General features: G+C 38.4%; 1 protein-coding gene across 2 annotated transcripts in view; it reads left to right on the forward strand.

The window, feature by feature from the left end:
* The window catches only part of cep170aa (centrosomal protein 170Aa), a 49,287-nt gene that overhangs the window by 24,059 nt on the left and 6,771 nt on the right, over window positions 1-18,457 (forward strand). For both annotated transcript variants that reach the window (XM_087802870.1, XM_087802871.1), the window contains exons 10-14: window positions 7,255-7,581; window positions 8,307-8,596; window positions 10,057-10,143; window positions 13,927-14,038; window positions 15,425-17,011. In XM_087802870.1, coding sequence (XP_087658996.1) covers window positions 7,255-7,581; window positions 8,307-8,596; window positions 10,057-10,143; window positions 13,927-14,038; window positions 15,425-17,011 — 2,403 coding nt within the window. The remainder of the gene's footprint in view (window positions 1-7,254; window positions 7,582-8,306; window positions 8,597-10,056; window positions 10,144-13,926; window positions 14,039-15,424; window positions 17,012-18,457) is intronic.

Below are 18,457 nucleotides of genomic sequence, written 5' to 3' on the forward strand. Positions count from 1 at the left end.
CTGACTCACTTTAAACACTGAGTCATGTGACTCAACTGACTCACTTTAAACACTGAGTCATGTGACTCAACTGACTCACTTTAAACACTGAGTCATGTGACTCAACTGACTCACTTTAAACACTGAGTCATGTGACTCAACTGACTCACTTTAAACACTGAGTCATGTGACTCAACTGTCTCACTTTAAACACTGAGTCATGTGACTCAACTGACTCACTTTAAACACTGAGTCACATGACTCAACTGACTCACTTTAAACACTGAGTCATGTGACTCAACTGACTCACTTTAAACACTCAGTCATGTGACTCAACTGACTCACTTTAAACACTCAGTCATGTGACTCAACTGACTCACTTTAAACACTGAGTCATGTGACTCAACTGACTCACTTTAAACACTGAGTCATGTGACTCAACTGACTCACTTTAAACACTGAGTCATGTGACTCAACTGACTCACTTTAAACACTCAGTCATGTGACTCAACTGACTCACTTTAAACACTGAGTCATGTGACTCAACTGACTCACTTTAAACACTGAGTCATGTGACTCAACTGACTCACTTTAAACACTGAGTCATGTGACTCAACTGACTCACTTTAAACACTGAGTCATGTGACTCAACTGACTCACTTTAAACACTCAGTCATGTGACTCAACTGACTCACTTTAAACACTGAGTCATGTGACTCAACTGACTCACTTTAAACACTGAGTCATGTGACTCAACTGACTCACTTTAAACACTCAGTCATGTGACTCAACTGACTCACTTTAAACACTCAGTCATGTGACTCAACTGACTCACTTTAAACACTGAGTCATGTGACTCAACTGACTCACTTTAAACACTCAGTCATGTGACTCAACTGACTCACTTTAAACACTGAGTCATGTGACTCAACTGACTCACTTTAAACACTGAGTCATGTGACTCAACTGACTCACTTTAAACACTGAGTCATGTGACTCAACTGACTCACTTTAAACACTCAGTCATGTGACTCAACTGACTCACTTTAAACACTCAGTCATGTGACTCAACTGACTCACTTTAAACACTCAGTCATGTGACTCAACTGACTCACTTTAAACACTCAGTCATGTGACTCAACTGACTCACTTTAAACACTGAGTCATGTGACTCAACTGACTCACTTTAAACACTGAGTCATGTGACTCAACTGACTCACTTTAAACACTGAGTCATGTGACTCAACTGACTCACTTTAAACACTCAGTCATGTGACTCAACTGACTCACTTTAAACACTCAGTCATGTGACTCAACTGACTCACTTTAAACACTCAGTCATGTGACTCAACTGACTCACTTTAAACACTCAGTCATGTGACTCAACTGACTCACTTTAAACACTCAGTCATGTGACTCAACTGACTCACTTTAAACACTCAGTCATGTGACTCAACTGACTCACTTTAAACACTCAGTCATGTGACTCAACTGACTCACTTTAAACACTCAGTCATGTGACTCAACTGACTCACTTTAAACACTCAGTGATGTGACTCAACTGACTCACTTTAAACACTCAGTCATGTGACTCAACTGACTCACTTTAAACACTGAGTCATGTGACTCAACTGACTCACTTTAAACACTGAGTCATGTGACTCAACTGACTCACTTTAAACACTCAGTCATGTGACTCAACTGACTCACTTTAAACACTGAGTCATGTGACTCAACTGACTCACTTTAAACACTCAGTCATGTGACTCAACTGACTCACTTTAAACACTGAGTCATGTGACTCAACTGACTCACTTTAAACACTCAGTCATGTGACTCAACTGACTCACTTTAAACACTGAGTCATGTGACTCAACTGACTCACTTTAAACACTCAGTCATGTGACTCAACTGACTCACTTTAAACACTGTTTTAAAGACAAACAAACCCGTAAACGTGTTAAAGTTAAAGAACGACTAAATAACATCAACATATTGATACTTATATTTTATAGCAATATCAGTGTAACCATGACAACCAGCAGAATCTCTGTTGATAATATAAAAGATATGTTTTCATGTTAAACTAATTCAATAATAACTTCCCTGGACGAGTCACATGACCAACATCGTTGTTCCGAGTCAAGTACCTCATGACCTCATGACCTCATGACCTCATGACCTCATGACCTCATGACCTCATGATCCTGGGCGTCTGCAGCTCAGTGAAGCCTCAGCTGTGATGATTATTTGCTGCTTCAAGGTTAGAGGTCGTGGAGGTCGGTGGTCTTCAGATCTTCACCTGGAGCTTCTGAGTCCAAACAAAAAACACCTGAAAACATTGAAGGTTAAAGAAGTTTAGAAAGAAGGAGAAACATTTGTTCTCGGGATTTAAAAACATGCAGATGATCGTCGAACATGTTCAGGCTTTTGTTCTGATTTTAGGCTGAAATACAATCGTTTGTAAAATCAACAGTTGATTCTAATTTATTCTTAATCCATGGAAAGTGTGTCCCTCACCCTAACTAGCTGGGAACAGGCGTTGACATTAAGAGTATTTATTCTCATGGTGGTTTAGGAAAGATTAGGTTGAAGATAATAACACGATCATAAACAAGTTAAAGATAATAACACGATCATAAACGAGTTAAAGATAATAACACGATCATAAACAAGTTAAAGATAATAACACGATCATAAACAAGTTAAAGATAATAACACGATCATAAACAAGTTGAAGATAATAACACGATCATAAACAAGTTAAAGATAATAACACGATCATAAACAAGTTGAAGATAATAACACGATCATAAACAAGATGAAGATAATAACACGATCATAAACAAGTTAAAGATAATAACACGATCATAAACAAGTTGAAGATAATAACACAATCATAAACAAGTTAAAGATAATAACACGATTATAAACAAGTTAAAGATAATAACACGATCATAAACAAGTTAAAGATAATAACACGATCATAAACAAGTTAAAGATAATAACACGATCATAAACAAGTTAAAGATAATAACACGATCATAAACAAGTTGAAGATAATAACACGATCATAAACAAGTTAAAGATAATAACACGATCATAAACAAGTTGAAGATAATAACACGATCATAAACAAGTTAAAGATAATAACACGATTATAAACAAGTTAAAGATAATAACACGATCATAAACAAGTTAAAGATAATAACACGATCATAAACAAGTTAAAGATAATAACACGATCATAAACAAGATGAAGATAATAACACGATCATAAACAAGTTAAAGATAATAACACGATCATAAACAAGATGAAGATAATAACACGATCATAAACAAGTTAAAGATAATAACACGATCATAAACAAGTTAAAGATAATAACACGATCATAAACAAGTTAAAGATAATAACACGATCATAAACAAGATGAAGATAATAACACGATCATAAACAAGTTAAAGATAATAACACGATCATAAACAAGTTAAAGATAATAACACGATCATAAACAAGATGAAGATAATAACACGATCATAAACAAGTTAAAGATAATAACACGATCATAAACAAGTTAAAGATAATAACACGATCATAAACAAGTTGAAGATAATAACACGATCATAAACAAGATGAAGATAATAACACGATCATAAACAAGATGAAGATAATAACACGATCATAAACAAGTTAAGATAATAACACGATCATAAACAAGTTAAAGATAATAACACGATCATAAACAAGTTAAAGATAATAACACGATCATAAACAAGTTAAAGATAATAACACGATCATAAACAAGTTAAAGATAATAACACGATCATAAACAAGATGAAGATAATAACACGATCATAAACAAGTTAAAGATAATAACACGATCATAAACGAGTTAAAGATAATAACACGATCATAAACAAGTTAAAGATAATAACACGATCATAAACAAGATGAAGATAATAACACGATCATAAACAAGTTAAAGATAATAACACGATCATAAACAAGATGAAGATAATAACTTGATCATGAACGAGTTAAAGATAATAACACGATCATAAACAAGATGAAGATAATAACACGATCATGAACGAGTTAATAACACGATCATAAACGAGTTAAAGATAATAACACGATCATAAACGAGTTAAAGATAATAACACAATCATAAACAAGTTAAAGATAATAACACGATAATAAACAAGTTAAAGATAATAACACGATCATAAACAAGATGAAGATAATAACACGATCATAAACAAGTTAAAGATAATAACACGATCATAAACAAGATGAAGATAATAACACGATCATAAACAAGTTAAAGATAATAACACGATCATAAACAAGTTGAAGATAATAACACGATCATAAACAAGTTAAAGATAATAACACAATCATAAACAAGTTAAAGATAATAACACGATCATAAACAAGATGAAGATAATAACACGATCATAAACAAGTTAAAGATAATAACACGATCATAAACAAGATGAAGATAATAACACGATCATAAACAAGATAAAGATAATAACACGATCATAAACAAGTTAAAGATAATAACACGATCATAAACAAGTTAAAGATAATAACACAATCATAAACAAGTTAAAGATAATAACACGATCATAAACAAGTTAAAGATAATAACACAATCATAAACAAGTTAAAGATAATAACACGATCATAAACAAGATGAAGATAATAACACGATCATAAACAAGTTAAAGATAATAACACAATCATAAACAAGTTAAAGATAATAACACGATCATAAACAAGTTAAAGATAATAACACAATCATAAACAAGTTAAAGATAATAACACGATCATAAACAAGTTAAAGATAATAACACGATCATAAACAAGTTAAAGATAATAACACGATCATAAACAAGTTAAAGATAATAACACGATCATAAACAAGATGAAGATAATAACACGATCATAAACAAGTTAAAGATAATAACACGATCATAAACAAGATGAAGATAATAACACGATCATAAACGAGTTAAAGATAATAACACGATCATAAACAAGATGAAGATAATAACACGATCATAAACAAGTTAAAGATAATAACACAATCATAAACAAGTTAAAGATAATAACACGATCATAAACAAGATGAAGATAATAACACGATCATAAACAAGTTAAAGATAATAACACGATCATAAACAAGTTAAAGATAATAACACGATCATAAACAAGTTAAAGATAATAACACGATCATAAACAAGATGAAGATAATAACACGATCATAAACAAGTTAAAGATAATAACACAATCATAAACAAGTTAAAGATAATAACACGATCATAAACAAGATGAAGATAATAACACGATCATAAACGAGTTAAAGATAATAACACGATCATAAACAAGTTAAAGATAATAACACGATCATAAACAAGTTAAAGATAATAACACGATCATAAACAAGATGAAGATAATAACACGATCATAAACGAGTTAAAGATAATAACACGATCATAAACAAGTTAAAGATAATAACACGATCATAAACAAGATGAAGATAATAACACGATCATAAACAAGTTAAAGATAATAACACGATAATAAACAAGTTAAAGATAATAACACGATCATAAACAAGTTAAAGATAATAACACGATAATAAACAAGTTAAAGATAATAACACGATCATAAACAAGTTAAAGATAATAACACGATCATAAACAAGATGAAGATAATAACACGATCATAAACGAGTTAAAGATAATAACACGATCATAAACGAGTTAAAGATAATAACACGATCATAAACAAGTTAAAGATAATAACACAATCATAAACAAGTTAAAGATAATAACACGATCATTAACAAGTTAAAGATAATAACACGATCATAAACAAGATGAAGATAATAACACGATCATAAACAAGTTAAAGATAATAACACAATCATAAACAAGTTAAAGATAATAACACGATCATAAACAAGTTGAAGATAATAACACGATCATAAACGAGTTAAAGATAATAACACGATCATAAACAAGATGAAGATAATAACACGATCATAAACAAGTTAAAGATAATAACACGATCATAAACAAGTTAAAGATAATAACACGATCATAAACAAGATGAAGATAATAACACGATCATAAACAAGTTAAAGATAATAACACGATCATAAACAAGATGAAGATAATAACACGATCATAAACAAGTTAAAGATAATAACACGATCATAAACAAGTTGAAGATAATAACACGATCATAAACAAGTTAAAGATAATAACACGATCATAAACAAGTTAAAGATAATAACACGATCATAAACAAGATGAAGATAATAACACGATCATAAACAAGTTAAAGATAATAACACGATCATAAACAAGATGAAGATAATAACACGATCATAAACAAGTTAAAGATAATAACACGATCATAAACAAGATGAAGATAATAACACGATCATAAACAAGTTAAAGATAATAACACGATCATAAACGAGTTAAAGATAATAACACGATCATAAACAAGTTAAAGATAATAACACGATCATAAACGAGTTAAAGATAATAACACGATCATAAACAAGATGAAGATAATAACACGATCATAAACAAGTTAAAGATAATAACACGATCATAAACGAGTTAAAGATAATAACACGATCATAAACACATGTTTTCACGTTCGAAGCACAAGATTCTCAAGAGAAGTGACTCGATCTTTGTTGTTGAAGCTGCAGATGCTGCTTCACATCTGGAGTTGAATCATCTCTGTGTTTTATGAAGAATAAGTTCAAACGTTACAATTTACAGTCAACTAATAAAAATTGTATTTATATAAAAAAAAAGTTCCATCTTAAGATACACAATTTTAAATTTTTTCTTGAACGTGTAGATTATTGACATCAGATCGTGACAATCATACATACATCGTTCAGGTTGATATCGTGACTTCATGAAAGAAAGTCTTTTTCTTTTCCCCGAACGTAATCTGTTTGTCCCTCTTTCTTAACCCCCCCTCACACACACACTCACACACACACACACACTCACACACACACACACTCACACACACACACAACAATCTTCTCCTCCCCCTCCTGGTCTCATTCTGACGTCCTCCTCCCCCACAAGAGTCAGTGCCAGTGTCTGCCCTCGTGTCCTGTGGCGTCAGATTGTTTAGTCAAGAAGTCGCTGTCGTAGGTTTTAAAATGCAGATGATTTGACACTCGATCAGGATCTAAAGCGTGAGCAACAGTAACACCTTCGCCTCCACAGGCAGCAAACACGAGGACGGGACCCAGAGCGACTCGGAGAATGGACTCGGCCTGCGTTTCGCCAACCGCCGCCTCGCTCTGGAGCAGCGTCTGAAGGCGTCGCACAGAGACGTGGAGGGTCCGGGTCACTCGTCCAGGGCGCCTCGCACCGCCTTCACCATCGAGTTCTATGACGAGGAGAACCATCGCAAGCGTCGCTCGTACTCCTTCTCCCAGACGGGTCCGGTCCTGGCCGGGGGGGCCGCGGGCGAGGGTTTGTTCCCACAACCCCCGTCTCACCCCAAAGTCTTCAGCATCTCAACCTCGGCCACCACTGCCTCAGAATCAGGTCAGTCCGTCTACATGTTCTGCACATGCGACACAAACTGCTTGGACTGAGGAGGAGGAGACGACACTTGCATTCATTTCCATCAGAGCTGAAACACTGAAGCAGGTCTAGATGAAGAGGAAACTGACTCCATGGTTCTCATTTTGTAAACAATGCTTAGAAACAAACTTGTTGTTTAATTGATAGAAATGACTTCAGATGTTGAAAAACCTTTTGTTTGTTTGTTTTTTGTTTACTTTTACAAATGTAATGTTCAATTGCGTTTTATTATGTATATTTTACTCTTCAAAAAGTATCAGGAAGTCTGTGATATTGCAGTACATGATTCTTCGCTTGTGTATGTGAAGTTCAAGGACTTTCATTGTTGCTCGAACAAAATCGTATGAGAAACTGGTTTGTGTCGATAATAACAAATCACTTCATTCTCAGATTGTTTCTAAATCATTTTGACTTAATCTGCAAACATTACGATACGATAAGATACGATAAGATATGATATAAGATACGATATCATACGATACAATATGATAAGATATTAAATAAGATACTATACGCTATAATACAATACAATATAATATGATACGATACAGTATGATAAGTTATAATAAGACATGATAAGATATGATAAGATCTTAAATAAGATATGTTATGATGTGATACAAGATGATACAAGAAGATACGATAAGAAGAAGTGTGGTACCAACATATGGTTCTGGTCTTCTTAGGAAAGGTTCCGGCTCCGATCTCTGCCACGGTGGCGGCTGGTGCTCCTACAGCTGCTCGGGTTCTTCTGAAGCAGAGGTCTGAGGACACCAGTGTCGGCCGGAGCTCCATCAGCACTGGTTTAGCCACCGGGAGTCCCACCAGCCCGAGCGAGAACGCCTCCGCCACAGGCCAGGATCTGGGCCCAGCCGGGGCAGACCTGGAGGACGACCACAGTGACAAGGGAACCTACACTATTGACCTGGAGGTCCAGAACCCGGAGGAGGAGGAGGCCAGACGCATGATCGACAAGGTTTCACTATTTCTTCGTTCAGTAGATGAGTTTTTAGAGACGGTTGAGCTTCACACTCGAATATTTGATCTGAGTTTTAAACACTGCATGGGTTTTGTGGTATCAGTAGAAAATATATGTTGTATTATCATAGATTATCATGATGTTGTATCATCAGATTATCATGATGTTGTATCATCAGATTATCATGATGTTGAATCATCAGATTATAAGGATGTTGTATCATCAGATTATCATGATGTTGTATCATCAGATTATCATGATGTTGTATCATCAGATTATCATGATGTTGTATCATCAGATTATCATGATGTTGTATCATCAGATTATCATGATGTTGTATCATCAGATTATAAGGATGTTGTATCATCAGATTATAAGGATGTTGTATCATCAGATTATAAGGATGTTGTATCATCAGATTATCATGATGTTGTATCATCAGATTATCATGATGTTGTATCATCAGATTATAAGGATGTTGTATCATCAGATTATAAGGATGTTGTATCATCAGATTATCATGATGTTGTATCATCAGATTATCATGATGTTGTATCATCAGATTATCATGATGTTGTATCATCAGATTATCATGATGTTGTATCATCAGACTATCATGATGTTGTATCATCAGATTATCATGATGTTGTATCATCAGATTATCATGATGTTGTATCATCAGATTATCATGATGTTGTATCATCAGATTATCAGGATGTTGTATCATCAGATTATCAGGATGTTGTATCATCAGATTATCATGATGTTGTATCATCAGATTATCATGATGTTGTATCATCAGATTATCATGATGTTGTATCATCAGATTATCATGATGTTGTATCATCAGACTATCATGATGTTGTATCATCAGATTATCATGATGTTGTATCATCAGATTATCATGATGTTGTATCATCAGATTATCATGATGTTGTATCATCAGATTATCAGGATGTTGTATCATCAGATTATCAGGATGTTGTATCATCAGATTATCATGATGTTGTATCATCAGATTATCATGATGTTGTATCATCAGATTATCATGATGTTGTATCATCAGATTATCAGGATGTTGTATCATCAGATTATCATGATGTTGTATCATCAGATTATCATGATGTTGTATCATCAGATTATCATGATGTTGTATCATCAGATTACAGATTATCATGATGTTGTATCATCAGATTATAAGGATGTTGTATCATCAGATTATCATGATGTTGTATCATCAGATTATAAGGATGTTGTATCATCAGATTATCATGATGTTGTATCATCAGACTATCATGATGTTGTATCATCAGATTATCATGATGTTGTATCATCAGATTATCATGATGTTGTATCATCAGATTATCATGATGTTGTATCATCAGATTATCATGATGTTGTATCATCAGATTATCATGATGTTGTATCATCAGATTATCATGATGTTGTATCATCAGGTGTTTGGAGTTCAACTAAACCAAGACTTGTCGACCAACTGCTCTCGCGAAGGGAAAACAAAGAAAAAAGAAGAAGAAGAAAAAGAGGTAAAAATCAGAACGTCTACTTGAACGAAAAATGAACGTCTACTTCCGTCACTCATGAACGTCTACTTCCGTCACTCATGAACGTCTACTACTGTCACTCATGAACGTCTACTACTGTCACTCATCAACGTCTACTACTGTCACTCATGAAGGTCTACTACTGTCACTCATGAACGTCTACTACTGTCTCTCATGAACGTCTACTACTGTCTCTCATGAATGTCTACTTCTGTCACTCATGAACGTCTACTTCCGACACTCATGAACGTCTACTACCGTCACTCATGAACGTCTACTTCTGTCACTCATGAACGTCTACTACTGTCACTCATGAACGTCTACTACTGTCACTCATGAACGTCTACTACTGTCACTCATGAACGTCTACTACTGTCACTCATGAACGTCTACTACTGTCACTCATGAACGTCTACTACTGTCACTCATGAACGTCTGCTTCTGTCACTCATGAACGTCTACTACTGTCACTCATGAACGTCTACTACTGTCACTCATGAACGTCTACTTCCGTCACTCATGAACGTCTACTACTGTCACTCATGAACGTCTACTACTGTCACTCATGAACGTCTACTACTGTCACTCATGAAGGTCTACTACTGTCACTCATGAACGTCTACTACTGTCTCTCATGAACGTCTACTACTGTCTCTCATGAATGTCTACTTCTGTCACTCATGAACGTCTACTTCCGACACTCATGAACGTCTACTACCGTCACTCATGAACGTCTACTTCTGTCACTCATGAACGTCTACTACTGTCACTCATGAACGTCTACTACTGTCACTCATGAACGTCTACTACTGTCACTCATGAACGTCTACTACTGTCACTCATGAACGTCTACTACTGTCACTCATGAACGTCTACTACTGTCACTCATGAACGTCTGCTTCTGTCACTCATGAACGTCTACTACTGTCACTCATGAACGTCTACTACTGTCACTCATGAACGTCTACTACTGTCACTCATGAACGTCTACTACTGTCACTCATGAACGTCTGCTACTGTCACTCATGAATGTCCGCTACTGTCACTCATGAACATCTACCACTGTCACTCATGAACGTCTACTTCTGTCACTCATGAACATCTACCACTGTCACTCATGAACGTCTACTACTGTCACTCATGAACGTCTACTTCTGTCTCTCATGAACATCTACTTCTAACACTCATGAACGTCTACTACTGTCACTCATGAACGTCTACTACTGTCACTCATGAACATCTACTACTGTCACTCATGAACGTCTACTTCTGTCACTCATGAACGTCTACTTCTGTCACTCATGAACGTCTACTTCTGTCACTCATGAACGTCTACTTCTGTCACTCATGAACATCTACCACTGTCACTCATGAACGTCTACTACTGTCACTCATGAACGTCTACTTCTGTCACTCATGAACGTCTGCTTCTGTCACTCATGAACGTCTACTACTGTCACTCATGAACGTCTACTACTGTCACTCATGAACGTATACTACTGTCACTCATGAACGTCTACTACTGTCACTCATGAACGTCTACTACTGTCACTCATGAACGTCTACTACTGTCACTCATGAACGTCTACTACTGTCACTCATGAACGTCTACTACTGTCACTCATGAACGTCTGCTTCTGTCACTCATGAACGTCTACTACTGTCACTCATGAACGTCTACTACTGTCACTCATGAACGTCTACTACTGTCACTCATGAACGTCTACTACTGTCACTCATGAACGTCTACTTCTGTCACTCATGAACGTCTACTACTGTCACTCATGAACGTCTACTTCTGTCACTCATGAACGTCTACTACTGTCACTCATGAACGTCTACTTCTGTCACTCATGAACGTCTACTACTGTCTCTCATGAACGTCTACTTCTGTCACTCATGAACGTCTACTACTGTCACTCATGAACGTCTACTTCTGTCACTCATGAACGTCTACTTCCGTCACTCATGAACGTCTACTACTGTCTCTCATGAACGTCTACTTCTGTCACTCATGAACGTCTACTTCCGTCACTCATGAACGTCTACTACTGTCTCTCATGAACGTCTACTTCTGTCACTCATGAACGTCTACTTCTGTCACTCATGAACGTCTACTTCCATCACTCATGAACGTCTACTACTGTCTCTCATGAACGTCTACTACTGTCACTCATGAACGTCTACTTCCGTCACTCATGAACGTCTACTACTGTCTCTCATGAACGTCTACTTCTGTCACTCATGAACGTCTACTTCCGTCACTCATGAACGTCTACTACTGTCTCTCATGAACGTCTACTTCTGTCACTCATGAACGTCTACTTCCGTCACTCATGAACGTCTACTACTATCTCTCATGAACGTCTACTACTGTCACTCATGAACGTCTACTACTGTCTCTCATGAACGTCTACTACTGTCACTCATGAACGTCTACTTCTGTCTCTCATGAACGTCTACTTCCGTCACTCATGAACGTCTACTACTGTCTCTCATGAACGTCTACTACTGTCACTCATGAACGTCTACTTCTGTCTCTCATGAACATCTACTTCTGTCTCTCATGAACGTCTACTACTGTCACTCATGAACGTCTACTACTGTCACTCATGAACGTCTACTACTGTCTCTCATGAACATCTACTACTGTCACTCATGAACGTCTACTTCTGTCTCTCATGAATGTCTACTTCCGTCACTCATGAACGTCTACTACTGTCTCTCATGAACGTCTACTACTGTCACTCATGAACGTCTACTTCCGTCTCTCATGAACGTCTACTACTGTCACTCATGAACATCTACTTCTGTCTCTCATGAACGTCTACTACTGTCTTTATGAACATCTACTTCTGTCTCTCATGAACGTCTACTTCTGTCACTCATGAACGTCTACTACTGTCTCTCATGAACGTCTACTATTGTCACTCATGAACATCTACTTCTGTCTCTCATGAACGTCTACTACTGTCTCTCATGAACATCTACTTCTGTCTCTCATGAACGTCTACTTCTGTCACTCATGAACGTCTACTACTGTCTCTCATGAACGTCTACTACTGTCTCTCATGAACGTCTACTACTGTCACTCATGAACGTCTACTACTGTCTCTCATGAACATCTACTACTGTCTCTCATGAACGTCTACTTCTGTCACTCATGAACGTCTACTACTGTCACTCATGAACGTCTACTACTGTCTCTCATGAACATCTACTACTGTCTCTCATGAACATCTACTACTGTCTCTCATGAACGTCTACTTCTGTCACTCATGAACGTCTACTTCTGTCACTCATGAATGTCTACTACTGTCTCTCATGAACGTCTACTACTGTCTCTCATGAACGTCTACTACTGTCTCTCATGAACGTCTACTACTGTCACTCATGAACATCTACTTCTGTCACTCATGAACGTCTACTTCTGTCACTCATGAACGTCTACTTCTGTCACTCATGAACGTCTACTACTGTCTCTCATGAACGTCTACTACTGTCTCTCATGAACGTCTACTACTGTCACTCATGAACGTCTACTACTGTCTCTCATGAACATCTACTACTGTCTCTCATGAACGTCTACTACTGTCTCTCATGAACGTCTACTACTGTCACTCATGAACGTCTACTACTGTCTCTCATGAACGTCTACTACTGTCTCTCATGAACATCTACTACTGTCTCTCATGAACATCTACTACTGTCTCTCATGAACATCTACTACTGTCTCTCATGAACATCTACTACTGTCTCTCTCAGGCTCATCCTGGCGACGCTTGGGTCTCTGAGTGGGCGAGTCAGGTCAGTCACACCAGGACCGACCCAGAAGGTTCTGGAGCAGAAACAGCTGCATTCATGCACAAAGAGAGAGGCAAGTGAAGCTGTGTCACTTCTGATGGTTCTATTAATAGTTCTACTGATGTTTCTACTAATAGTTCTACTGATGGTTCTACTGATGTTTCTACTGATGGTTCTACTGATGTTTCTACTAATAGTTCTACTGATGGTTCTACTAATAGTTCTACTGATGGTTCTACTGATGTTTCTACTGATGGTTCTACTGATGTTTCTACTAATAGTTCTACTGATGTTTCTACTAATAGTTCTACTGATGGTTCTACTGATGTTTCTACTGATGGTTCTACTGATGTTTCTACTAATAGTTCTACTGATGTTTCTACTAATAGTTCTACTGATGGTTCTACTAATAGTTCTACTGATGGTTCTACTGATGTTTCTACTGATGTTTCTACTAATAGTTCTACTGATGGTTCTACTGATGGTTCTACTGATGGTTCTACTGATGTTTCTACTAATGTTTCTACTAATAGTTCTACTAATAGTTCTACTGATGGTTCTACTGATGGTTCTACTGATGTTTCTACTGATGTTTCTACTGATGGTTCTACTGATGTTTCTACTAATAGTTCTACTGATGTTTCTACTGATGTTTCTACTGAGGATTCTACTGATGTTTCTACTAATAGTTCTACTGATGGTTCTACTGATGTTTCTACTAATGTTTCTACTAATAGTTCTACTAATAGTTCTACTAATAGTTCTACTGATGTTTCTACTGATGTTTCTACTGAGGATTCTACTGGTGGTTCTACAGATGTTTCTACTAATAGTTCTACTGATGGTTCTACTGATGGTTCTACTGATGTCTCTACTGATGGTTCTACTGATGTTTCTACTGATGTTTCTACTGAGGATTCTACTGATGGTTCTACTAATGTTTCTACTAATAGTTATACTAATAGTTCTACTGATGGTTCTACTGATGTTTCTACTAATGTTTCTACTAATATTCTACTAATAGTTATACTAATAGTTCTACTGATAGTTCTACTAATAGTTCTACTGATGTTTCTACTGATGTTTCTACTGAGGATTCTACTGATGGTTCTACTGATGTTTCTACTGATGTTTCTACTGATGTTTCTACTGATGTTTCTACTGATGTTTCTACTGATGTTTCTACTTTCACAAATATTGTGAAACAAGAACAAATGAGACCAAGTCTGTTATCGTTGTTTAAAGATGACACAGTAATATGCAGTTACATAGACACTAGAGGAGCCAGAAACTGTGTTTTTCAAATCTCATGTTTTACAGCTTTAAGGACAATAATTCTTTACTGAAGAAGCTCAGAACCTTCTGACAACATGAAGTCTTTTTAACGAGGATCAAACAATTGTCATGTTTAAAAGTAAATCTTCCTAGAATTAAACGTTTCTGTCTCGGTCTCCTCCAGATGTCCTGGAGTCTGGAGTGTGTCTCAGCAGAGGAGAGTCCTTGTCTAGTCTGACGGAGCGGAAACGAAGGACTCTTCCTCAGCTGCCCTGCGACGAGTCCAGGTCCAAGTCCAGCAGCAGAACTCTGCCCTGCGACGAGTCCAGGTCCAAGTCCAGCAGCAGAACTCTGCCCTGCGACGAGTCCAGGTCCAAGTCCAGCAGCAGAACTCTGCCCTGCGACGAGTCCAGGTCCAAGTCCAGCAGAACTCTGCGCTCTGAGGTCGGAGAGAAACAAGACACTGAAGCTCAGGAGAAAGAGAACAAGGGCGACGGAGAGATGAGCAGCAGGAAGACGAGCTTCTCTTCTCCTTCTAGAAGTCTGCGCTCCGAGAGGAGGAAGAGGCCGGAGGAGGAGAGGAAGGAGGGAGGAGAAGGAGGAGAGAAGTCCGGGAGGAATCTGGTCCGTCAGGGCAGCTTCACCATCGAGAAACCCAGTGCGAGCGTCGCGGCGGATCTGATCCCTCGGATCCAGCGCGGCGAGCGCGAGCGAAGCGACTCCACGGGCAGCGTAGACACGGCGATGCTGCTGAAGGACACGGAGGCCGTCATGATGTTCCTGGAGGCCAAGCTGAGGGATGAAGACCAGCTGGAGCAGAAGAGCAGCAAAGGTTCCTTCGTCCCCCGCACAGACTCTCCCGAGTCGGACCTGGACACGACCAGCGCCACCAGCCAGGCGGCGGGAGAGGCGGGGCTGAGGTCGGCGGCCGGGATGCAGAAGCGACGCTCGCTCAGCAGCCTGCACCGCGAGAAGAGCAACATGAGCACGGCGTCCAAGACCAGCGTCACCAGTGCCCGCGAGCGCCTGGAGAGGAAGACCAAGACCAGAGCTGTGGAGCCGCCGGGTCGGAGCGACGCTCGCCGCCCGGTGCAGCCTCCCTCGGGCTCGAGAGCTCGCCAGCCTTCCCTGGACCTCACGGACGACGACCAGACCTCCTTCCCCATCTCTGACATCCTGTCGTCAGACCAGGAGACCTACTCTGGACCAGGAATGTCTGCAGGAGCCACAGCTAACGGGCGCCACACAGAAGACCCGGTCTCCGCTCGACCTGACGGCAGGTCCGTGAAGACTTGGACCGGCACCTCCTCCAGAACCAGCCGCTCCCTGCAGGCCACGACCTCCTCCCTCAACAAGCAGTCGCCGCTGCCGCAGCCTCGACCCACCAGAGCGTCTCTCCTGCGCCGAGCTCGACTCGGAGACACGTCCGACAACGACCTCGCCGACGCCGACCGGGCGTCCGTGGCCTCGGAGGTGTCGACCACCAGCTCCACGTCCAGACCTCCGTCGGGTCGTAAAGGTCTGTCTCGCCTGGACCTGCTGGCTCAGCCTCGACGGACCCGCGTCGGATCCATCTCGGCCCGCAGTGACTCGGAGTGCACCGTGAGCCGGAGCGCCGCCGCCGCGTCCAGGATCTCGGCAGAGACCGCCTTACGTCTGGGTCTGAGGTCCTCCAACGACAACCGACTCACGGCCAGGATGAGAGCGAGCAGCGTCTCCAAGCTCAACGACACCAAGAGCAAGAGCTCGGCAGGATACTGTTCGCCCACAGGTGCGTCTCTGCAGTCACACGTGACAACATGTGAAGTTTGAAATGAAAACTGGAATCAAAACCAATGTTCGGATGGAAACACATGTCGGGGTTCGTTTTATTTTGAAAACACAGAAGATTTATTTTGTGTAACTTATTTTTGCTTTATCGTCCAGTTGCTGTTGAAGTTCATTTCAAATGAAACTTCTTCAGAATCGTTGATAATGAAGTCGTTCGAAGAAGAACATATTTCTCACCTCCAGTTGTAAACATACACAACTTCTGTGTTGTACACAACTTGAACTTCTTTCTTTTCATTTAAATACACGTGAGAATGTTATTAGTGTTTACTATATAATTTACTACTAATTATATGCATAATGCATTATATACTAACATTATAAATGTGTTGTTTACACATTTATTTAATCTAGATCATTCATTTCTTTACAAGACGCTCTGAGTTTACACTTTAACGTGAGTATTTCTTGAGGTATTTTAAATGAAATATACTTTGTAGTTTTGTTAACATGGGTGATCAATTGTTTGAAATCTGGATTATTTTGCAGTTTTAAAGTTGCATCATTTGTAAATAACATGATTATAGATATATTTTACAATAACAGGTTAATAGAAGTGTTTTTAGTCCTAGTTTTGAATATTATCATAATATAAATCAAATGAAGGATTATTATTGTTAAATCAATACGTTATTAAATCAGATACTTGATAGTCATGAAAGACTGTCAAGAGTTAATAATACAAATGACTTACTTACTTATAGAGACAGTTATTATTCATTTAGTTTAAACTTCCATGTTGAGTCAGAAGTTGAGTTTTTTGGTTCAAAGACATTCCAGAGCAGAAGTGGTTTCATCGTGAAGCTCAACATGTTCTAGAACTATTGTTCGTCATGTTTCACCTTTACAGCTTCTCACCTTCAGCACAATAAATATGTTGCTAAAGGATGCTAACAGATGCTAACAGACGCTTACAGATGCTAACAGATGTTAACGGATGCTAACAGACGCTAAGGAATGCTACAGATGCTAACATATGCTAAGGGATGCTAACAGACGCTAAGGGATGCTAACAGATGCTATGGGATGCTAACAGATGCTATGGGATGCTAACAGACGCTAAGGGATGCTAACAGACGCTAAAGGATGCTAACAGACGCCAAGGGATGCTAACAGATGCTAAGGGATGCTAACAGATGCTAAGTGATGATAACAGACGCTAACAGATGCTAACATATGCTATGGAATGCTAACAGACGTTAACAGATGCTAAGGGATGCTAACAGATGCTAAGCAATGCTTACAGTTGCTAACAGACGCTAAGGGATGCTAACAGATGCTAATGGATGCTAAAAGATGCTAAGATATGCTAAGGGGTGCTAACAGATGCTAACAGCCTCAAAGCTTCTGGTGCTCTCAGTCATTAGTGGACAATAATACCAGTATG

Source organism: Callionymus lyra, chromosome 11 (assembly GCF_982586985.1).
Source record: "Callionymus lyra chromosome 11, fCalLyr1.hap1.1, whole genome shotgun sequence".
NCBI lineage: Eukaryota > Metazoa > Chordata > Actinopteri > Syngnathiformes > Callionymidae > Callionymus > Callionymus lyra.